This window comes from Aulonocara sp. 'chitande type north' Nkhata Bay, linkage group LG23 (assembly GCF_057382095.1).
Source record: "Aulonocara sp. 'chitande type north' Nkhata Bay isolate Kocher_YH1m ecotype deep benthic linkage group LG23, A_spYH_male_GT1.1, whole genome shotgun sequence".
NCBI classification, from domain to species: Eukaryota; Metazoa; Chordata; class Actinopteri; order Cichliformes; family Cichlidae; genus Aulonocara; species Aulonocara sp. 'chitande type north' Nkhata Bay.
The window spans coordinates 42,888,440-42,903,335 of NC_141365.1; the positions used below are offsets into that span (position 1 = coordinate 42,888,440).

General features: G+C 39.9%; 1 protein-coding gene across 1 annotated transcript in view; it reads left to right on the forward strand.

The window, feature by feature from the left end:
- LOC147302527 (uncharacterized) overlaps nt 1-14,896 on the forward strand; it is an 80,924-nt gene that overhangs the window by 45,666 nt on the left and 20,362 nt on the right. Inside the window, exons 23-33 of the mRNA XM_086283584.1 lie at nt 327-614; nt 857-933; nt 5,186-5,360; nt 5,722-6,009; nt 6,252-6,328; nt 7,106-7,280; nt 7,642-7,929; nt 8,172-8,248; nt 12,856-13,030; nt 13,392-13,679; nt 13,922-13,998. Coding sequence (XP_086139710.1) covers nt 327-614; nt 857-933; nt 5,186-5,360; nt 5,722-6,009; nt 6,252-6,328; nt 7,106-7,280; nt 7,642-7,929; nt 8,172-8,248; nt 12,856-13,030; nt 13,392-13,679; nt 13,922-13,998 — 1,985 coding nt within the window. The remainder of the gene's footprint in view (nt 1-326; nt 615-856; nt 934-5,185; nt 5,361-5,721; nt 6,010-6,251; nt 6,329-7,105; nt 7,281-7,641; nt 7,930-8,171; nt 8,249-12,855; nt 13,031-13,391; nt 13,680-13,921; nt 13,999-14,896) is intronic.

Sequence of the window (14,896 nt, forward strand, 5' to 3'; positions counted from 1 at the left end):
TTCACTCATCTCCAAATGAAATACATTTCAACTCCTGTTGTTTTATTCTGAAGCTGATCCAAGTGGCGTCTGGATTCCTGTGGTGGTGTGTATACCACCGCAGCATTGCCTGTGGGCCGTAGTTCAGCAACTGAAAAATGTTTTTTGCATATTTGTCTTGTCTTGACACCAGGTTTTCATTCACTGTTTTAAAGATAAAACATGTAATAATTAAAAATAATAATTTCCTTCAGATTTGATGAACTGACACGTGGCTGTTGAGAGCTTTTCTAGCATGACTGTTCTTAATTTGTCATGAAATTCCTCTTTATTTCTTTGTCTTTCAGGCTCTCAGGATGATTGTGTGTACGCTGCAACAGGATCAAGCTTAACTGTGCCACTTAGATATGAGTTGAAGGAATCAGATAACCTGAAATGGCTCAAGGACACAAGTGTAATCTTTTATCGCAGACAGAAACTGGTGATCACAGGGAAAAATGATGCTGTTGATTCAACTGGATCACTAAAGCTGACACAACTCACCAAAGACAAGTCAGGACGATACAGACCAGTGGTTACCAGTGAAGATGGAATAAATGTGGGAGCTTTACCAAGTGTGCGTTTGTGTGTATTAGGTAAGTAACAACATATTATACATACATTTTTCTGGTTATGTAAATATGCAAATATATTTCATAACAAGTGTGTTGATGGATCAGAAGCTGTTTAATTTTTACATTTTTGTCAACAGAAAATGTTTGATATTAATATAAAGTCACTGTTCAGTTTGGTTTTGCAAGTTTTATTTATTTATTTTTATTAATACATCATTAGCAGAAGTTCATATAATGTTATTTATTACATTTTATTACCTCAGACCGTGTGCAGAAGCCCAGCGTGACGATGACGTGTACAGACTCTGACTCAGTCAGCTTTACTTGCAATGCTGGTCAGGTGAGGACAATATTTAATATTTTATTGATATCTCATGTTCCTCAAATAGCTACTTATAATTAAGCTGTTGAAGAATCTGTAGACAAAGGCCTCATTTCTCCTCTGCTGAAACCTGCTGAACAAGGGTGGATCTAGAGAAATTTTCTTAAGGTGGCATGGAAATCAAATGGGATGGCAAAATCAAAGTATTAAAAAACAAAACAAACAAAAAAAACGTGTTTGCAGGTGTTACATGTGGTTAAAATGATTCAAATGCAGTAAGTATACACATCTCGTATAAATATAGTCTATAACAGGGGTTCTTAACCTTTTTTACCTCGGCGCCCAACTTTTCCACTACAAAGTGGCCCGAGGCCCATTCAGATAATAACACTGTATTGAAAACAATTGATTTTGCTTTTAGTTTGATTTATATGTAATAACTAAATCAAACCTTCATTTTAACAGTTAAAATCTTGTCAAATAAACATGATGATGACATGATGCAATGTAATAATCACAAAGACATTCATTCATTATGTGTATGCGAACCTGCAATAAAAACAAAATGCCAAACAGGTTAACGATTCATGCACCAAATCAAACTGCAAATAGAAATTGAAAGGCTCAAGTCAGGGTTAATAACACACAAACATAATAATTAATAATTGAGTTTTACTACAGCTAAAGAGATAAGAAAAGAGGGGGAAATAGAAATTGGATAAATAACGTAGTGATAAAATAAATACATTCAAAATAATTTTCTAATGAAATAAATAAATAAACCGTTATAAAATTTAAGTAAAGTGCAAATGAAAATATAGTCTCATAATCTGTGAGTGAATTTGAAAGTTGCTTCAGCAGTAAACCTTTTTTCATTGGCAGAACCAGAAGTTACTCTTTATATTTGAGACAAATGAGCAACAACAAACAAGCTGCAACTCCCCTTTTATGCTCACCTCTTAATGAGACACTTGAGCCTGCCTCTGAGACACGGTCAGATGCAGTCTGGGTGGAATAGGAGAAAGGCTCCCTCTCAGAGTAGCTTCCAGTGTTGCTCTGAGTCTGTTTCAGGCTTTGGTCTTGGTTGTGGCCACAATAGAAAATCCCGATTCACACAGATATGTAGTTGTGAATGGGAGAAGGAGTTTCACAGCTCTCAGTGCCAGACACAGGTACTCCTTTGAGACAGCAATCCAGAAGGAGCCCAGACCCAGTTTGCCCCACTGCAACTTTAAAGTGCTGTCGGTGGAAAGTTCCCGAATCTGGGATTCCAGATGTGAGGGCAAAGCAACATCATTTTAAATGGGATCCACTGGAAATGGGTCCAAAATCCACATGTCCTTCTCTGGGATCCTCAGGGAAACATTCATCAAATTTCTCTGTCAGTGGTGAAAGGTGCTGACAGACAGAGTCACTAATCTTCACCTGAGGGGATTTTTCCAAGATGTGAGACAAAAGTGGAAACATGTCCATTAGGGCTGAACGATTATGGAAAATAATCTAATTGCGATTTTTTTGCCCCAATATTGCGATTGCGATGCGATATGCGATTATTTTTTAAGGTCTTTGTCTTCTGTATTATTAAACAAAGACAAGCAATACATCATATAGTATGGCCAATACTATATTACATTAATTTTAAACTGTTCTTTCCTGGAAGACAGACCTCTGTTATGATGACATGAGGTGATGCATGAATTGATGACTGACATTTTTATTTAACTTCTTCAATCACAACAGTATATTTGAACATACACAATAGTTTATTTTTAGCTTACAAACATCTGAGCATAAAGTGCTGACAAGGAACCCTGGTGTAAACATTAAAATGAAAGTCAGTACAATGTGCAGATTGCAGAAATATACATAAAAAAAATCAGTGGCTTTACCACACTCAGTTTTTCGACATCTGTGAACTACTAGACAGTCATTCAATTAAAAGATAATATTAAATAAATAAAACTAATAAATAAAAAATACACACATCTTACTGATCTCTGCAGTCAGTAACATTACACATAAAGTGCAAACATAATAGCAATTGTATAAACACACACACAAACACGCCTTTAAAATTTAAAGGCATGAAATTGGACGGTCTAGCCTTCTGAATCAGAAGGCTAGTTCTGATTAGCGTCACCGCTGTCTCGGTGGAGTTTAATAAACTCGGCCGTCTGCTTCTTGCTATCTAAAATATAACCAGACACTGGCGTAAATTCTCGACCGTCTCATACTTCTGTTTAATAAGTTTTCTGTTTGACGTTTAGTCAGCTGTGTGAAAACCAAGGAGGAACCCACCCGGGGGATTAATAAAGTTTTATTTTATCTAATCTAATAACTTTAATCTCAGCCAAACCGATTTACTCACGAACAAACAAAACACTGAAAAAAGCCCAACAATAACATTTTTAGGTTGTCTAAGTGACTTATATATTACGTTTAACCCGAGCAGCGAAACTCCGCGGTGATCTGAAAATGATGTGCCGGGAGTTGTGCCGTTCTCGGCCGCATCAGTAACCCTCGAGCTCCCGGCTAGCTGTCGAGCTGGTGGGTAGCAGACGCCTCTGAAAACGTCGAAGCACTTTTGCAAATATGGGATATCTTGATAAACCGAGCAGATATTTGATGTTTACACAACTACTTTCTCGCCTGAAAATATGTTAAAAGTTTATTTTGTGACCCAGAAAGATTAGTATGAGTAATTTTAAAACTTAGTAGCGGCCGCCATTGCTGGAAACTGGAGTTTGGCTGGGCCGCGCTATGAATTCTGGGATATGGTAGTAATTTGGACAGCCTTCGGCGCGTCGCTGTGACGTAATCGGTCTACAAATGCGGCCTCAGGAGGATGCAGCCCATGAATTGTATAATATAATCGCAGTATAATCGCAGCCTTTGCGGTTAGAAAATTGCACTTGATCATGTCGCGATATTATCGCAAATGCGATATATCGTTCAGCCCTAATGTCCATCCTCTTTTCCTGGGCCCTCTTAGTCCACAGAGCAAGTTTACTCTTGAAAGCTTCAACTTTGTCTGTAACAAACGACATGCTGCTGTTTCTCCCTTGAAGTGAGATGTTCAGCTGGTTCAGCAGTGAAAAAATGTCACAGAGGTAGGAAAGCTTTGAATTGGCATAATAATGTGCAAGAGGAGATTTTCTCTGCGTAGGAAAAGACCTCATTCCTTAGTTCAAACAAATGCTTGAGGACCAGTCCTCTTGAAAGCCATCTCACCTCACTGCGGTAGAGCAGCTGGACATGATCTGCTTCCATGTCCTCACAAAGCTTGGCAAAACATCTGGAGTTCACAGCATTATTTTTAGTGAAATTGAGAGTTTTCACACTTACATCCATCACCTCGTGGAACTCTGGTGACATCTCTGTTGCTGCTGCTGCAGGGCTTTCACAGTGGAGAAAACAGTGGGTCCGTTTAGCTTCTGGTGCACGGTCAAGAATCTGCCTAATGAAGCTGTGGTGCCTGCAAGTCCTTGAAGCTGCACCATTACTGTACACCCCAACACAGTTCTGCCAGTCCAGGTCGTTCTCAGTGAAACATTCCTGAGCCGTGGCTCGAGTTGGTAGCAACATGCAAACTGCTGTCCCAGTGATAACAAACACCAGCAGCAATGCACCATTCGTGACATCAGCGGGCTCCTCTAGTTGCAAAGAGAAAAATGGACTACTTTTTATTCTTTCCAGAAGCTGATGCTGTATGTCTAAGGCCATGTCCGCTAAATGGTGGCTCACATTGTTGTTTGAGTGGGATGGTCAGTAGCTTCTTTGCAGCAGCCTCTCCGATCATCTCATGGCACATATGTACAGCGGCAGGCAAAATCAACTCCTCCGCTTTAGTGAAAGACTTTTTACTCTGTGCCACAAGTCTGGACACGAGGTAGCTAGCTTTTAAAGCACATTTAGATTCACCAGTCAGTGACTGATCTCTGTTTAATGTTTTAGCTGAGTTTGTGCTTCTGAGAGGAACCACTCTCTTTTACTCGCCTTGATAATTGGAGCATTTGAAATGGACTCAAAGTCCTCTAAACATCTGTTTATAGAGACTTCCTTATCCTGGTAGAGATTTAACTCTGGTGCTGATGAAAGTACTTAGATGTGGTTATGAATTTTGGTTGTCAAACTGCCATTTCTTTCTTTTTGTAATGAGGGGAAGAAGTGACAATATTTACACAGATTATAAAAAGCATGAAAAAGAAAGGAAAAGCAGAGTGTGAGGGAAAGAGATGGAAAAGACTGTTGTCCATATTTTCTTCCACAGAAAGACAACACTGTGAGATTTGAATGGACTAGTGCGGAGACACAGCTGGAGGAAACAGGGGAGATCCTAATAAAAAGAGCTGTAGATGTGGTAAACACCCCTGTGGTTTGCCGTGTTTCTAACCCCATCAGCTTTGCCATCAGTGACCCTGTTATACAAAACTGCTTCACGCCCAGTAAGTATCATGTGCTATCACCTGTCCATTTTTATTTCACTCATCTCCAAATGAAATACATTTCAACTCCTGTTGTTTTATTCTGAAGCTGATCCAAGTGGCGTCTGGATTCCTGTGGTGGTGTGTATACCACCGCAGCATTGCCTGTGGGCCGTAGTTCAGCAACTGAAAAATGTTTTTTGCATATTTGTCTTGTCTTGACACCAGGTTTTCATTCACTGTTTTAAAGATAAAACATGTAATAATTAAAAATAATAATTTCCTTCAGATTTGATGAACTGACACGTGGCTGTTGAGAGCTTTTCTAGCATGACTGTTCTTAATTTGTCATGAAATTCCTCTTTATTTCTTTGTCTTTCAGGCTCTCAGGATGATTGTGTGTACGCTGCAACAGGATCAAGCTTAACTGTGCCACTTAGATATGAGTTGAAGGAATCAGATAACCTGAAATGGCTCAAGGACACAAGTGTAATCTTTTATCGCAGACAGAAACTGGTGATCACAGGGAAAAATGATGCTGTTGATTCAACTGGATCACTAAAGCTGACACAACTCACCAAAGACAAGTCAGGACGATACAGACCAGTGGTTACCAGTGAAGATGGAATAAATGTGGGAGATTTACAGAGTGTGCGTTTGTGTGTATTAGGTAAGTAACAACATATTATACATACATTTTTCTGGTTATGTAAATATGCAAATATATTTCATAACAAGTGTGTTGATGGATCAGAAGCTGTTTAATTTTTACATTTTTCTCAACAGAAAATGTTTGATATTAATATAAAGTCACTGTTCAGTTTGGTTTTGCAAGTTTTATGTATTTATTTGTATTAATACATCATTAGCAGAAGTTCATATAATGTTATTTATTACATTTTATTACCTCAGACCGTGTGCAGAAGCCCAGCGTGACGATGACGTGTACAGACTCTGACTCAGTCAGCTTTACTTGCAATGCTGGTCAGGTGAGGACAACTATGAGTCTGTTTCATTTACATTTCAGGTTTCAGGTCAGAATATTTTTCAAAGAGTTGAACCAATAATTGTGAGTTTGGAGACAAAGTCTCCGTTATTTCAGCCTCGCTGAGCTGCTGTGAGCAGCTGTTCTGTTTTATATGAGGAGGTTATAAAATGGTCCAAGTTTAGACATCTTGATCCTCCAGAAGATTCAACTCCACTTACTGATAAAGACACTGAAATGTGCTTAAAATGTCTATGAAACCACTAGCTCTATTGTCAGCAATACTTTTACTCATGATTCTTTATTTTTTGTTGTATTTTCTGAGTTCAGACACACAGAGTCAGTATGTAAATCATCAGATCCTAAGAACATTCACACAGAAACTGCTGAATCCACAAGGTTTGGATTGGCGTTTCTTCATACTACACATATGTTACTTAAACCTGATCTCTGTTTAATGTTTTAGCTGAGTTTGTGCTTCTGAGAGGAACCACTCTCTTTTACTCGCCTTGATAATTGGAGCATTTGAAATGGACTCAAAGTCCTCTAAACATCTGTTTATAGAGACTTCCTTATCCTGGTAGAGATTTAACTCTGGTGCTGATGAAAGCACTTAGATGTGGTTATGAATTTTGGTTGTCAAACTGCATTTCTTTCTTTTTGTAATGAGGGGAAGAAGTGACAATATTTACACAGATTATAAAAAGCATGAAAAAGAAAGGAAAAGCAGAGTGTGAGGGAAAGAGATGGAAAAGACTGTTGTCCATATTTTCTTCCACAGAAAGACAACACTGTGAGATTTGAATGGACTAGTGCGGAGACACAGCTGGAGGAAACAGGGGAGATCCTAATAAAAAGAGCTGTAGATGTGGTAGAAACCCCTGTGGTTTGCCGTGTTTCTAACCCCATCAGCTTTGCCATCAGTGACCCTGTTATACAAAACTGCTTCACGCCCAGTAAGTATCATGTGCTATCACCTGTCCATTTTTATTTCACTCATCTCCAAATGAAATACATTTCAACTCCTGTTGTTTTATTCTGAAGCTGATCCAAGTGGCGTCTGGATTCCTGTGGTGGTGTGTATACCACCGCAGCATTGCCTGTGGGCCGTAGTTCAGCAACTGAAAAATGTTTTTTGCATATTTGTCTTGTCTTGACACCAGGTTTTCATTCACTGTTTTAAAGATAAAACATGTAATAATTAAAAATAATAATTTCCTTCAGATTTGATGAACTGACACGTGGCTGTTGAGAGCTTTTCTAGCATGACTGTTCTTAATTTGTCATGAAATTCCTCTTTATTTCTTTGTCTTTCAGGCTCTCAGGATGATTGTGTGTACGCTGCAACAGGATCAAGCTTAACTGTGCCACTTAGATATGAGTTGAAGGAATCAGATAACCTGAAATGGCTCAAGGACACAAGTGTAATCTTTTATCGCAGACAGAAACTGGTGATCACAGGGAAAAATGATGCTGTTGATTCAACTGGATCACTAAAGCTGACACAACTCACCAAAGACAAGTCAGGACGATACAGACCAGTGGTTACCAGTGAAGATGGAATAAATGTGGGAGATTTACAGAGTGTGCGTTTGTGTGTATTAGGTAAGTAACAACATATTATACATACATTTTTCTGGTTATGTAAATATGCAAATATATTTCATAACAAGTGTGTTGATGGATCAGAAGCTGTTTAATTTTTACATTTTTCTCAACAGAAAATGTTTGATATTAATATAAAGTCACTGTTCAGTTTGGTTTTGCAAGTTTTATGTATTTATTTGTATTAATACATCATTAGCAGAAGTTCATATAATGTTATTTATTACATTTTATTACCTCAGACCGTGTGCAGAAGCCCAGCGTGACGATGACGTGTACAGACTCTGACTCAGTCAGCTTTACTTGCAATGCTGGTCAGGTGAGGACAATATTTAATATTTTATTGATATCTCATGTTCCTCAAATAGCTACTTATAATTAAGCTGTTGAAGAATCTGTAGACAAAGGCCTCATTTCTCCTCTGCTGAAACCTGCTGAACAAGGGTGGATCTAGAGAAATTTTCTTAAGGTGGCATGGAAATCAAATGGGATGGCAAAATCAAAGTATTAAAAAACAAAACAAACAAAAAAAACGTGTTTGCAGGTGTTACATGTGGTTAAAATGATTCAAATGCAGTAAGTATACACATCTCGTATAAATATAGTCTATAACAGGGGTTCTTAACCTTTTTTACCTCGGCGCCCAACTTTTCCACTACAAAGTGGCCCGAGGCCCATTCAGATAATAACACTGTATTGAAAACAATTGATGTTGCTTTTAGTTTGATTTATATGTAATAACTAAATCAAATCAACTTCATTTTAACAGTTAAAATCTTGTCAAATAAACATGATGATGACATGATGCAATGTAATAATCACAAAGACATTCATTCATTATGTGTATGCGAACCTGCAATAAAAACAAAATGCCAAACAGGTTAACGATTCATGCACCAAATCAAACTGCAAATAGAAATTGAAAGGCTCAAGTCAGGGTTAATAACACACAAACATAATAATTAATAATTGAGTTTTACTACAGCTAAAGAGATAAGAAAAGAGGGGGAAATAGAAATTGGATAAATAACGTAGTGATAAAATAAATACATTCAAAATAATTTTCTAATGAAATAAATAAATAAACCGTTATAAAATTTAAGTAAAGTGCAAATGAAAATATAGTCTCGTGTACTGAGAGACTGTGCAGTGGAACTCACTGATGTCTTCACAGACATCTTCAACATATCACTCATCCAGGCTGTCGTCCCCACATGTTTTAAAGCCACCACAATCATTCCGGTTCCAAAAAAGTCATCTCCCTCCTGCTTTAATGACTATCGTCATGTTGCACTTACTCCCATCCTGATGAAGTGCTTCGAACGACTAGTCATGCAACATATCAAGTCTGTCCTGCCCCCCTCCCTGGATCCCTTCCAGTTTGCGTATCGGCCCAACCGCTCAACCGATGATGCCATCTCCACTCCACTCCACTCAGCACTCACACACCTGGACAAAAAAGACTCATATGTTCGAATGCTGTTCATAGATTTCAGTTCAGCATTCAACACTATAATCCCCCAACAGCTCATTCAAAAACTGGTCCAGCTGGGGCTCAACACCTCACTGTGCAACTGGCTGTTGGATTTCCTCACCGGAAGACCTCAAGCAGTACGGGTCGGCAGTAATACATCCAGCACCATCATTTTAAACACGGGGGCCCCGCAGGGATGTGTGCTGAGCCCCCTCCTCTTCACTCTGCTGACCCATGACTGCACTCCATCATATAGCTCCAACCTCTTCATCAAGTTTGCGGACAACACAACGGTGGTGGGTCTCATTAGCAACAGGGATGAGACCGGCTACAGAAGTGAGGTGAGACGCCTGACCACGTGGTGTGCTGACAACAATCTCTCTCTGAATGTGGAGAAGACAAAGGAGATTGTTGTGGACTTCAGGAGAATGCACACCCAACATGCTCCTCTGACCATTGACGGGAGCGTCTGTGGAGAGAGTGAGCAGCACCAAGTTCTTGGGTGTGCACATCACACAGGATCTCTCCTGGACGTACAACACCACAGCACTGGCCAAGAAATCACAGCAGCGTCTCTTCTTTCTCCGCAAACTAAGAAGAGCAGGAGCACCAGCCCCCATCATGTACACTTTCTACAGAGGCACCATCGAGAGCATCCTGTCGAGCTGCATCACTGTGTGGTTTGGAGCCTGCAATGCATCCTGTCATAGAACCCTCCAACGCATAGTGAGGGCTGCAGAGAGGATCATTGGTGTCTCTCTCCCCTCCCTCCAGGACATTTATAGCACCCGTCTCACTAAAAAAGCCCTTTGCATAGCGGCTGATCCCACGCACCCAATGCAAAGCTTCTTCAAGCTGCTGCCGTCAGGGAGGAGACTGCGGAGTCTCCAGGCCAGGACCAGCAGACTGAAGGACAGCTTCATCCATCAGGCTGTCAGGAAGCTAAACTCCCTCCCGATTCTGCCCCCTCTCCTCTCTTCTCCTCCATGGTCTCACTGAACTCTGTCACACACACACACACACACACACACACACACACACACACACACACACACACACACACACACACACACACACACACACACTCTCTCTCTGACTCACTCACTGGCCTGCACCAGTTACCAGTCACTTTGTGGAGCATTGGACTGCCATTACCTCATAAGACTTTGTTGTTACACTATCTCTTACCGTATATTACTAAATCTCCATTTGCACTATTTGCTTATTTGCACTACTCTGCCTGGTTTACACTCAATGTCATTTACCCTTACTTGAATATTGTATATTGTATATTGCATAGCTTTCTTGTTATACGTAAAATTGTATTGTATTTATTTAAATTTTTACTTTTTAATTATTTTATTTGCATTTTTTAATCACTCTCTTATATTTAAATGTTCATTTGCTATTTCATCTAGGGTTTGAGAGTAACGAAATTTCTATTCTCTGTATGTCCTGTACATGTGGCAGAATTGACAAATAAAGTTGACTTGACTTGACTTGATAATCTGTGAGTGAATTTGAAAGTTGCTTCAGCAGTAAACCTTTTTTCATTGGCAGAACCAGAAGTTACTCTTTATATTTGAGACAAATGAGCAACAACAAACAAGCTGCAACTCCCCTTTTATGCTCACCTCTTAATGAGACACTTGAGCCTGCCTCTGAGACACGGTCAGATGCAGTCTGGGTGGAATAGGGGAAAGGCTCCCTCTCAGAGTAGCTTCCAGTGTTGCTCTGAGTCTGTTTCAGGCTTTGGTCTTGGTTGTGGCCACAATAGAAAATCCCGATTCACACAGATATGTAGTTGTGAATGGGAGAAGGAGTTTCACAGCTCTCAGTGCCAGACACAGGTACTCCTTTGAGACAGCAATCCAGAAGGAGCCCCGGCCCAGTTTGCCCCACTGCAACTTTAAAGTGGTGTCGGTGGAAAGTTCCCGAATCTGGGATTCCAGATGTGAGGGCAAAGCAACATCATTTTAAATGGGATCCACTGGAAATGGGTCCAAAATCCACATGTCCTTCTCTGGGATCCTCAGGGAAACATTCATCAAATTTCTCTGTCAGTGGTGAAAGGTGCTGACAGACAGAGTCACTGATCTTCACCTGAGGGGATTTTTCCAAGATGTGAGACAAAAGTGGAAACATGTCCATCCTCTTTTCCTGGGCCCTCTTAGTCCACAAAGCAAGTTTACTCTTGAAAGCTTCAACTTTGTCTGTAACAAACGACATGCTGCTGTTTCTCCCTTGAAGTGAGATGTTCAGCTGGTTCAGCAGTGAAAAAATGTCACAGAGGTAGGAAAGCTTTGAATTGGCATAATAATGTGCAAGAGGAGATGTTCTCTGCGTAGGAAAAGACCTCATTCCTTAGTTCAAACAAATGCTTGAGGACCAGTCCTCTTGAAAGCCATCTCACCTCACTGCGGTAGAGCAGCTGGACATGATCTGCTTCCATGTCCTCACAAAGCTTGGCAAAACATCTGGAGTTCACAGCATTATTTTTAGTGAAATTGAGAGTTTTCACACTTACATCCATCACCTCGTGGAACTCTGGTGACATCTCTGTTGCTGCTGCTGCAGGGCTTTCACAGTGGAGAAAACAGTGGGTCCGTTTAGCTTCTGGTGCACGGTCAAGAATCTGCCTAATGAAGCTGTGGTGCCTGCAAGTCCTTGAAGCTGCACCATTACTGTACACCCCAACACAGTTCTGCCAGTCCAGGTCGTTCTCAGTGAAACATTCCTGAGCCGTGGCTCGAGTTGGTAGCAGCATGCAAACTGCTGTCCCAGTGATAACAAACACCAGCAGCAATGCACCATTCGTGACATCAGCGGGCTCCTCTAGTTGCAAAGAGAAAAATGGACTACTTTTTATTCTTTCCAGAAGCTGATGCTGTATGTCTAAGGCCATGTCCGCTAAATGGTGGCTCACATTGTTGTTAGAGTGGGATGGTCAGTAGCTTCTTTGCAGTAGCCTCTCCGATCATCTCATGGCACATATGTACAGCGGCAGGCAAAATCAACTCCTCCGCTTTAGTGAAAGACTTTTTACTCTGTGCCACAAGTCTGGACACGAGGTAGCTAGCTTATAAAGCACATTTAGATTCACCAGTCAGTGACTGATCTCTGTTTAATGTTTTAGCTGAGTTTGTGCTTCTGAGAGGAACCACTCTCTTTTACTCGCCTTGATAATTGGAGCATTTGAAATGGACTCAAAGTCCTCTAAACATCTGTTTATAGAGACTTCCTTATCCTGGTAGAGATTTAACTCTGGTGCTGATGAAAGCACTTAGATGTGGTTATGAATTTTGGTTGTCAAACTGCCATTTCTTTCTTTTTGTAATGAGGGGAAGAAGTGACAATATTTACACAGATTATAAAAAGCATGAAAAAGAAAGGAAAAGCAGAGTGTGAGGGAAAGAGATGGAAAAGACTGTTGTTCATATTTTCTTCCACAGAAAGACAACACTGTGAGATTTGAATGGACTAGTGCGGAGACACAGCTGGAGGAAACAGGGGAGATCCTAATAAAAAGAGCTGTAGATGTGGTAAACACCCCTGTGGTTTGCCGTGTTTCTAACCCCATCAGCTTTGCCATCAGTGACCCTGTTATACAAAACTGCTTCACGCCCAGTAAGTATCATGTGCTATCACCTGTCCATTTTTATTTCACTCATCTCCAAATGAAATACATTTCAACTCCTGTTGTTTTATTCTGAAGCTGATCCAAGTGGCGTCTGGATTCCTGTGGTGGTGTGTATACCACCGCAGCATTGCCTGTGGGCCGTAGTTCAGCAACTGAAAAATGTTTTTTGCATATTTGTCTTGTCTTGACACCAGGTTTTCATTCACCTTTTTAAAGATAAAACATGTAATAATTAAAAATAATAATTTCCTTCAGATTTGATGAACTGACACGTGGCTGTTGAGAGCTTTTCTAGCATGACTGTTCTTAATTTGTCATGAAATTCCTCTTTATTTCTTTGTCTTTCAGGCTCTCAGGATGATTGTGTGTACGCTGCAACAGGATCAAGCTTAACTGTGCCACTTAGATATGAGTTGAAGGAATCAGATAACCTGAAATGGTTCAAGGACACAAGTGTAATTTTTTATCGCAGACGGAAACAGGTGATCATGGGGAAAAATGATGCTGTTGATTCAAATGGATCACTAAAGCTGACACAACTCACCAAAGACAAGTCAGGACGATACAGACCAGAGGTTACCAGTGAAGATGGAATGAATGTGGGAGCTTTACCAAGTGTGCGTTTGTGTGTATTAGGTAAGTAACAACATATTATACATACATTTTTCTGGTTATGTAAATATGCAAATATATTTCATAACAAGTGTGTTGATGGATCAGAAGCTGTTTAATTTTTACATTTTTGTCAACAGAAAATGTTTGATATTAATATAAAGTCACTGTTCAGTTTGGTTTTGCAAGTTTTATTTATTTATTTTTATTAATACATCATTAGCAGAAGTTCATATAATGTTATTTATTACATTTTATTACCTCAGACCGTGTGCAGAAGCCCAGCGTGACGATGACGTGTACAGACTCTGACTCAGTCAGCTTTACTTGCAATGCTGGTCAGGTGAGGACAACTATGAGTCTGTTTCATTTACATTTCAGGTTTCAGGTCAGAATATTTTTCAAAGAGTTGAACCAATAATTGTGAGTTTGGAGACAAAGTTTTCGTTATTTCAGCCTCGCTGAGCTGCTGTGAGCAGCTGTTCTGTTTTATATGAGGAGGTTATAAAATAGTCCAAGTTTAGACATCTTGATCCTCCAGAAGATTCAACTCCACTTACTGATAAAGACACTGAAATGTGCTTAAAATGTCTGTGAAACCACTAGTATATAGTGCCAAAATGTGGTCATAAATATTTTGTACTTGTAAAAAAGATTTGTATGTGTAAAAAAGATTTGTGTGTGCTTAAAAAAGATTTGTGTGGACTTAGAAAAAAAACCCCTGCAAGTTACAAGTACGGATTTTTGATCCTATTTTTCTTCCCTTCATCTGATTGGTCAATGTCATGTCAATCACAAATGTAACAATCCAATCAGAGAACAGATGGGTTTGGCTGTCGAGGGGCGCTTTTTTTGAACTGCAGGTCTTTGAAGGGAATAAATGCCCTTTTACATGCCAACCCAGCGTTGTCCTTCATCACCACGAAGGAAAACAGTCTGTGGTCGTCCGAGTTTGGTGATTTTTGTGTCACAGGTCTACGTGTTTAATACAGGGACTTCCACAGCCTTTTCAACAGCGCTGCGGACCGCGGGGTGGGGGCGGGCAGTGTTTTGGAAATGACAGTCTTCATTACAAAGCTTTCTTCGTTATGAATTAGCATACATGTTTTTATTGAACATTTGAAGAACCAGCAAAAAAAAAAAACTCTTGTAGAGGACATAAAGTCAGAGATAGAAAAGACAAGGAGCAGGTGCATCTAGTACAGGTAGAGCTGCTGCAAAAACCCACAGCAGCCAGCATA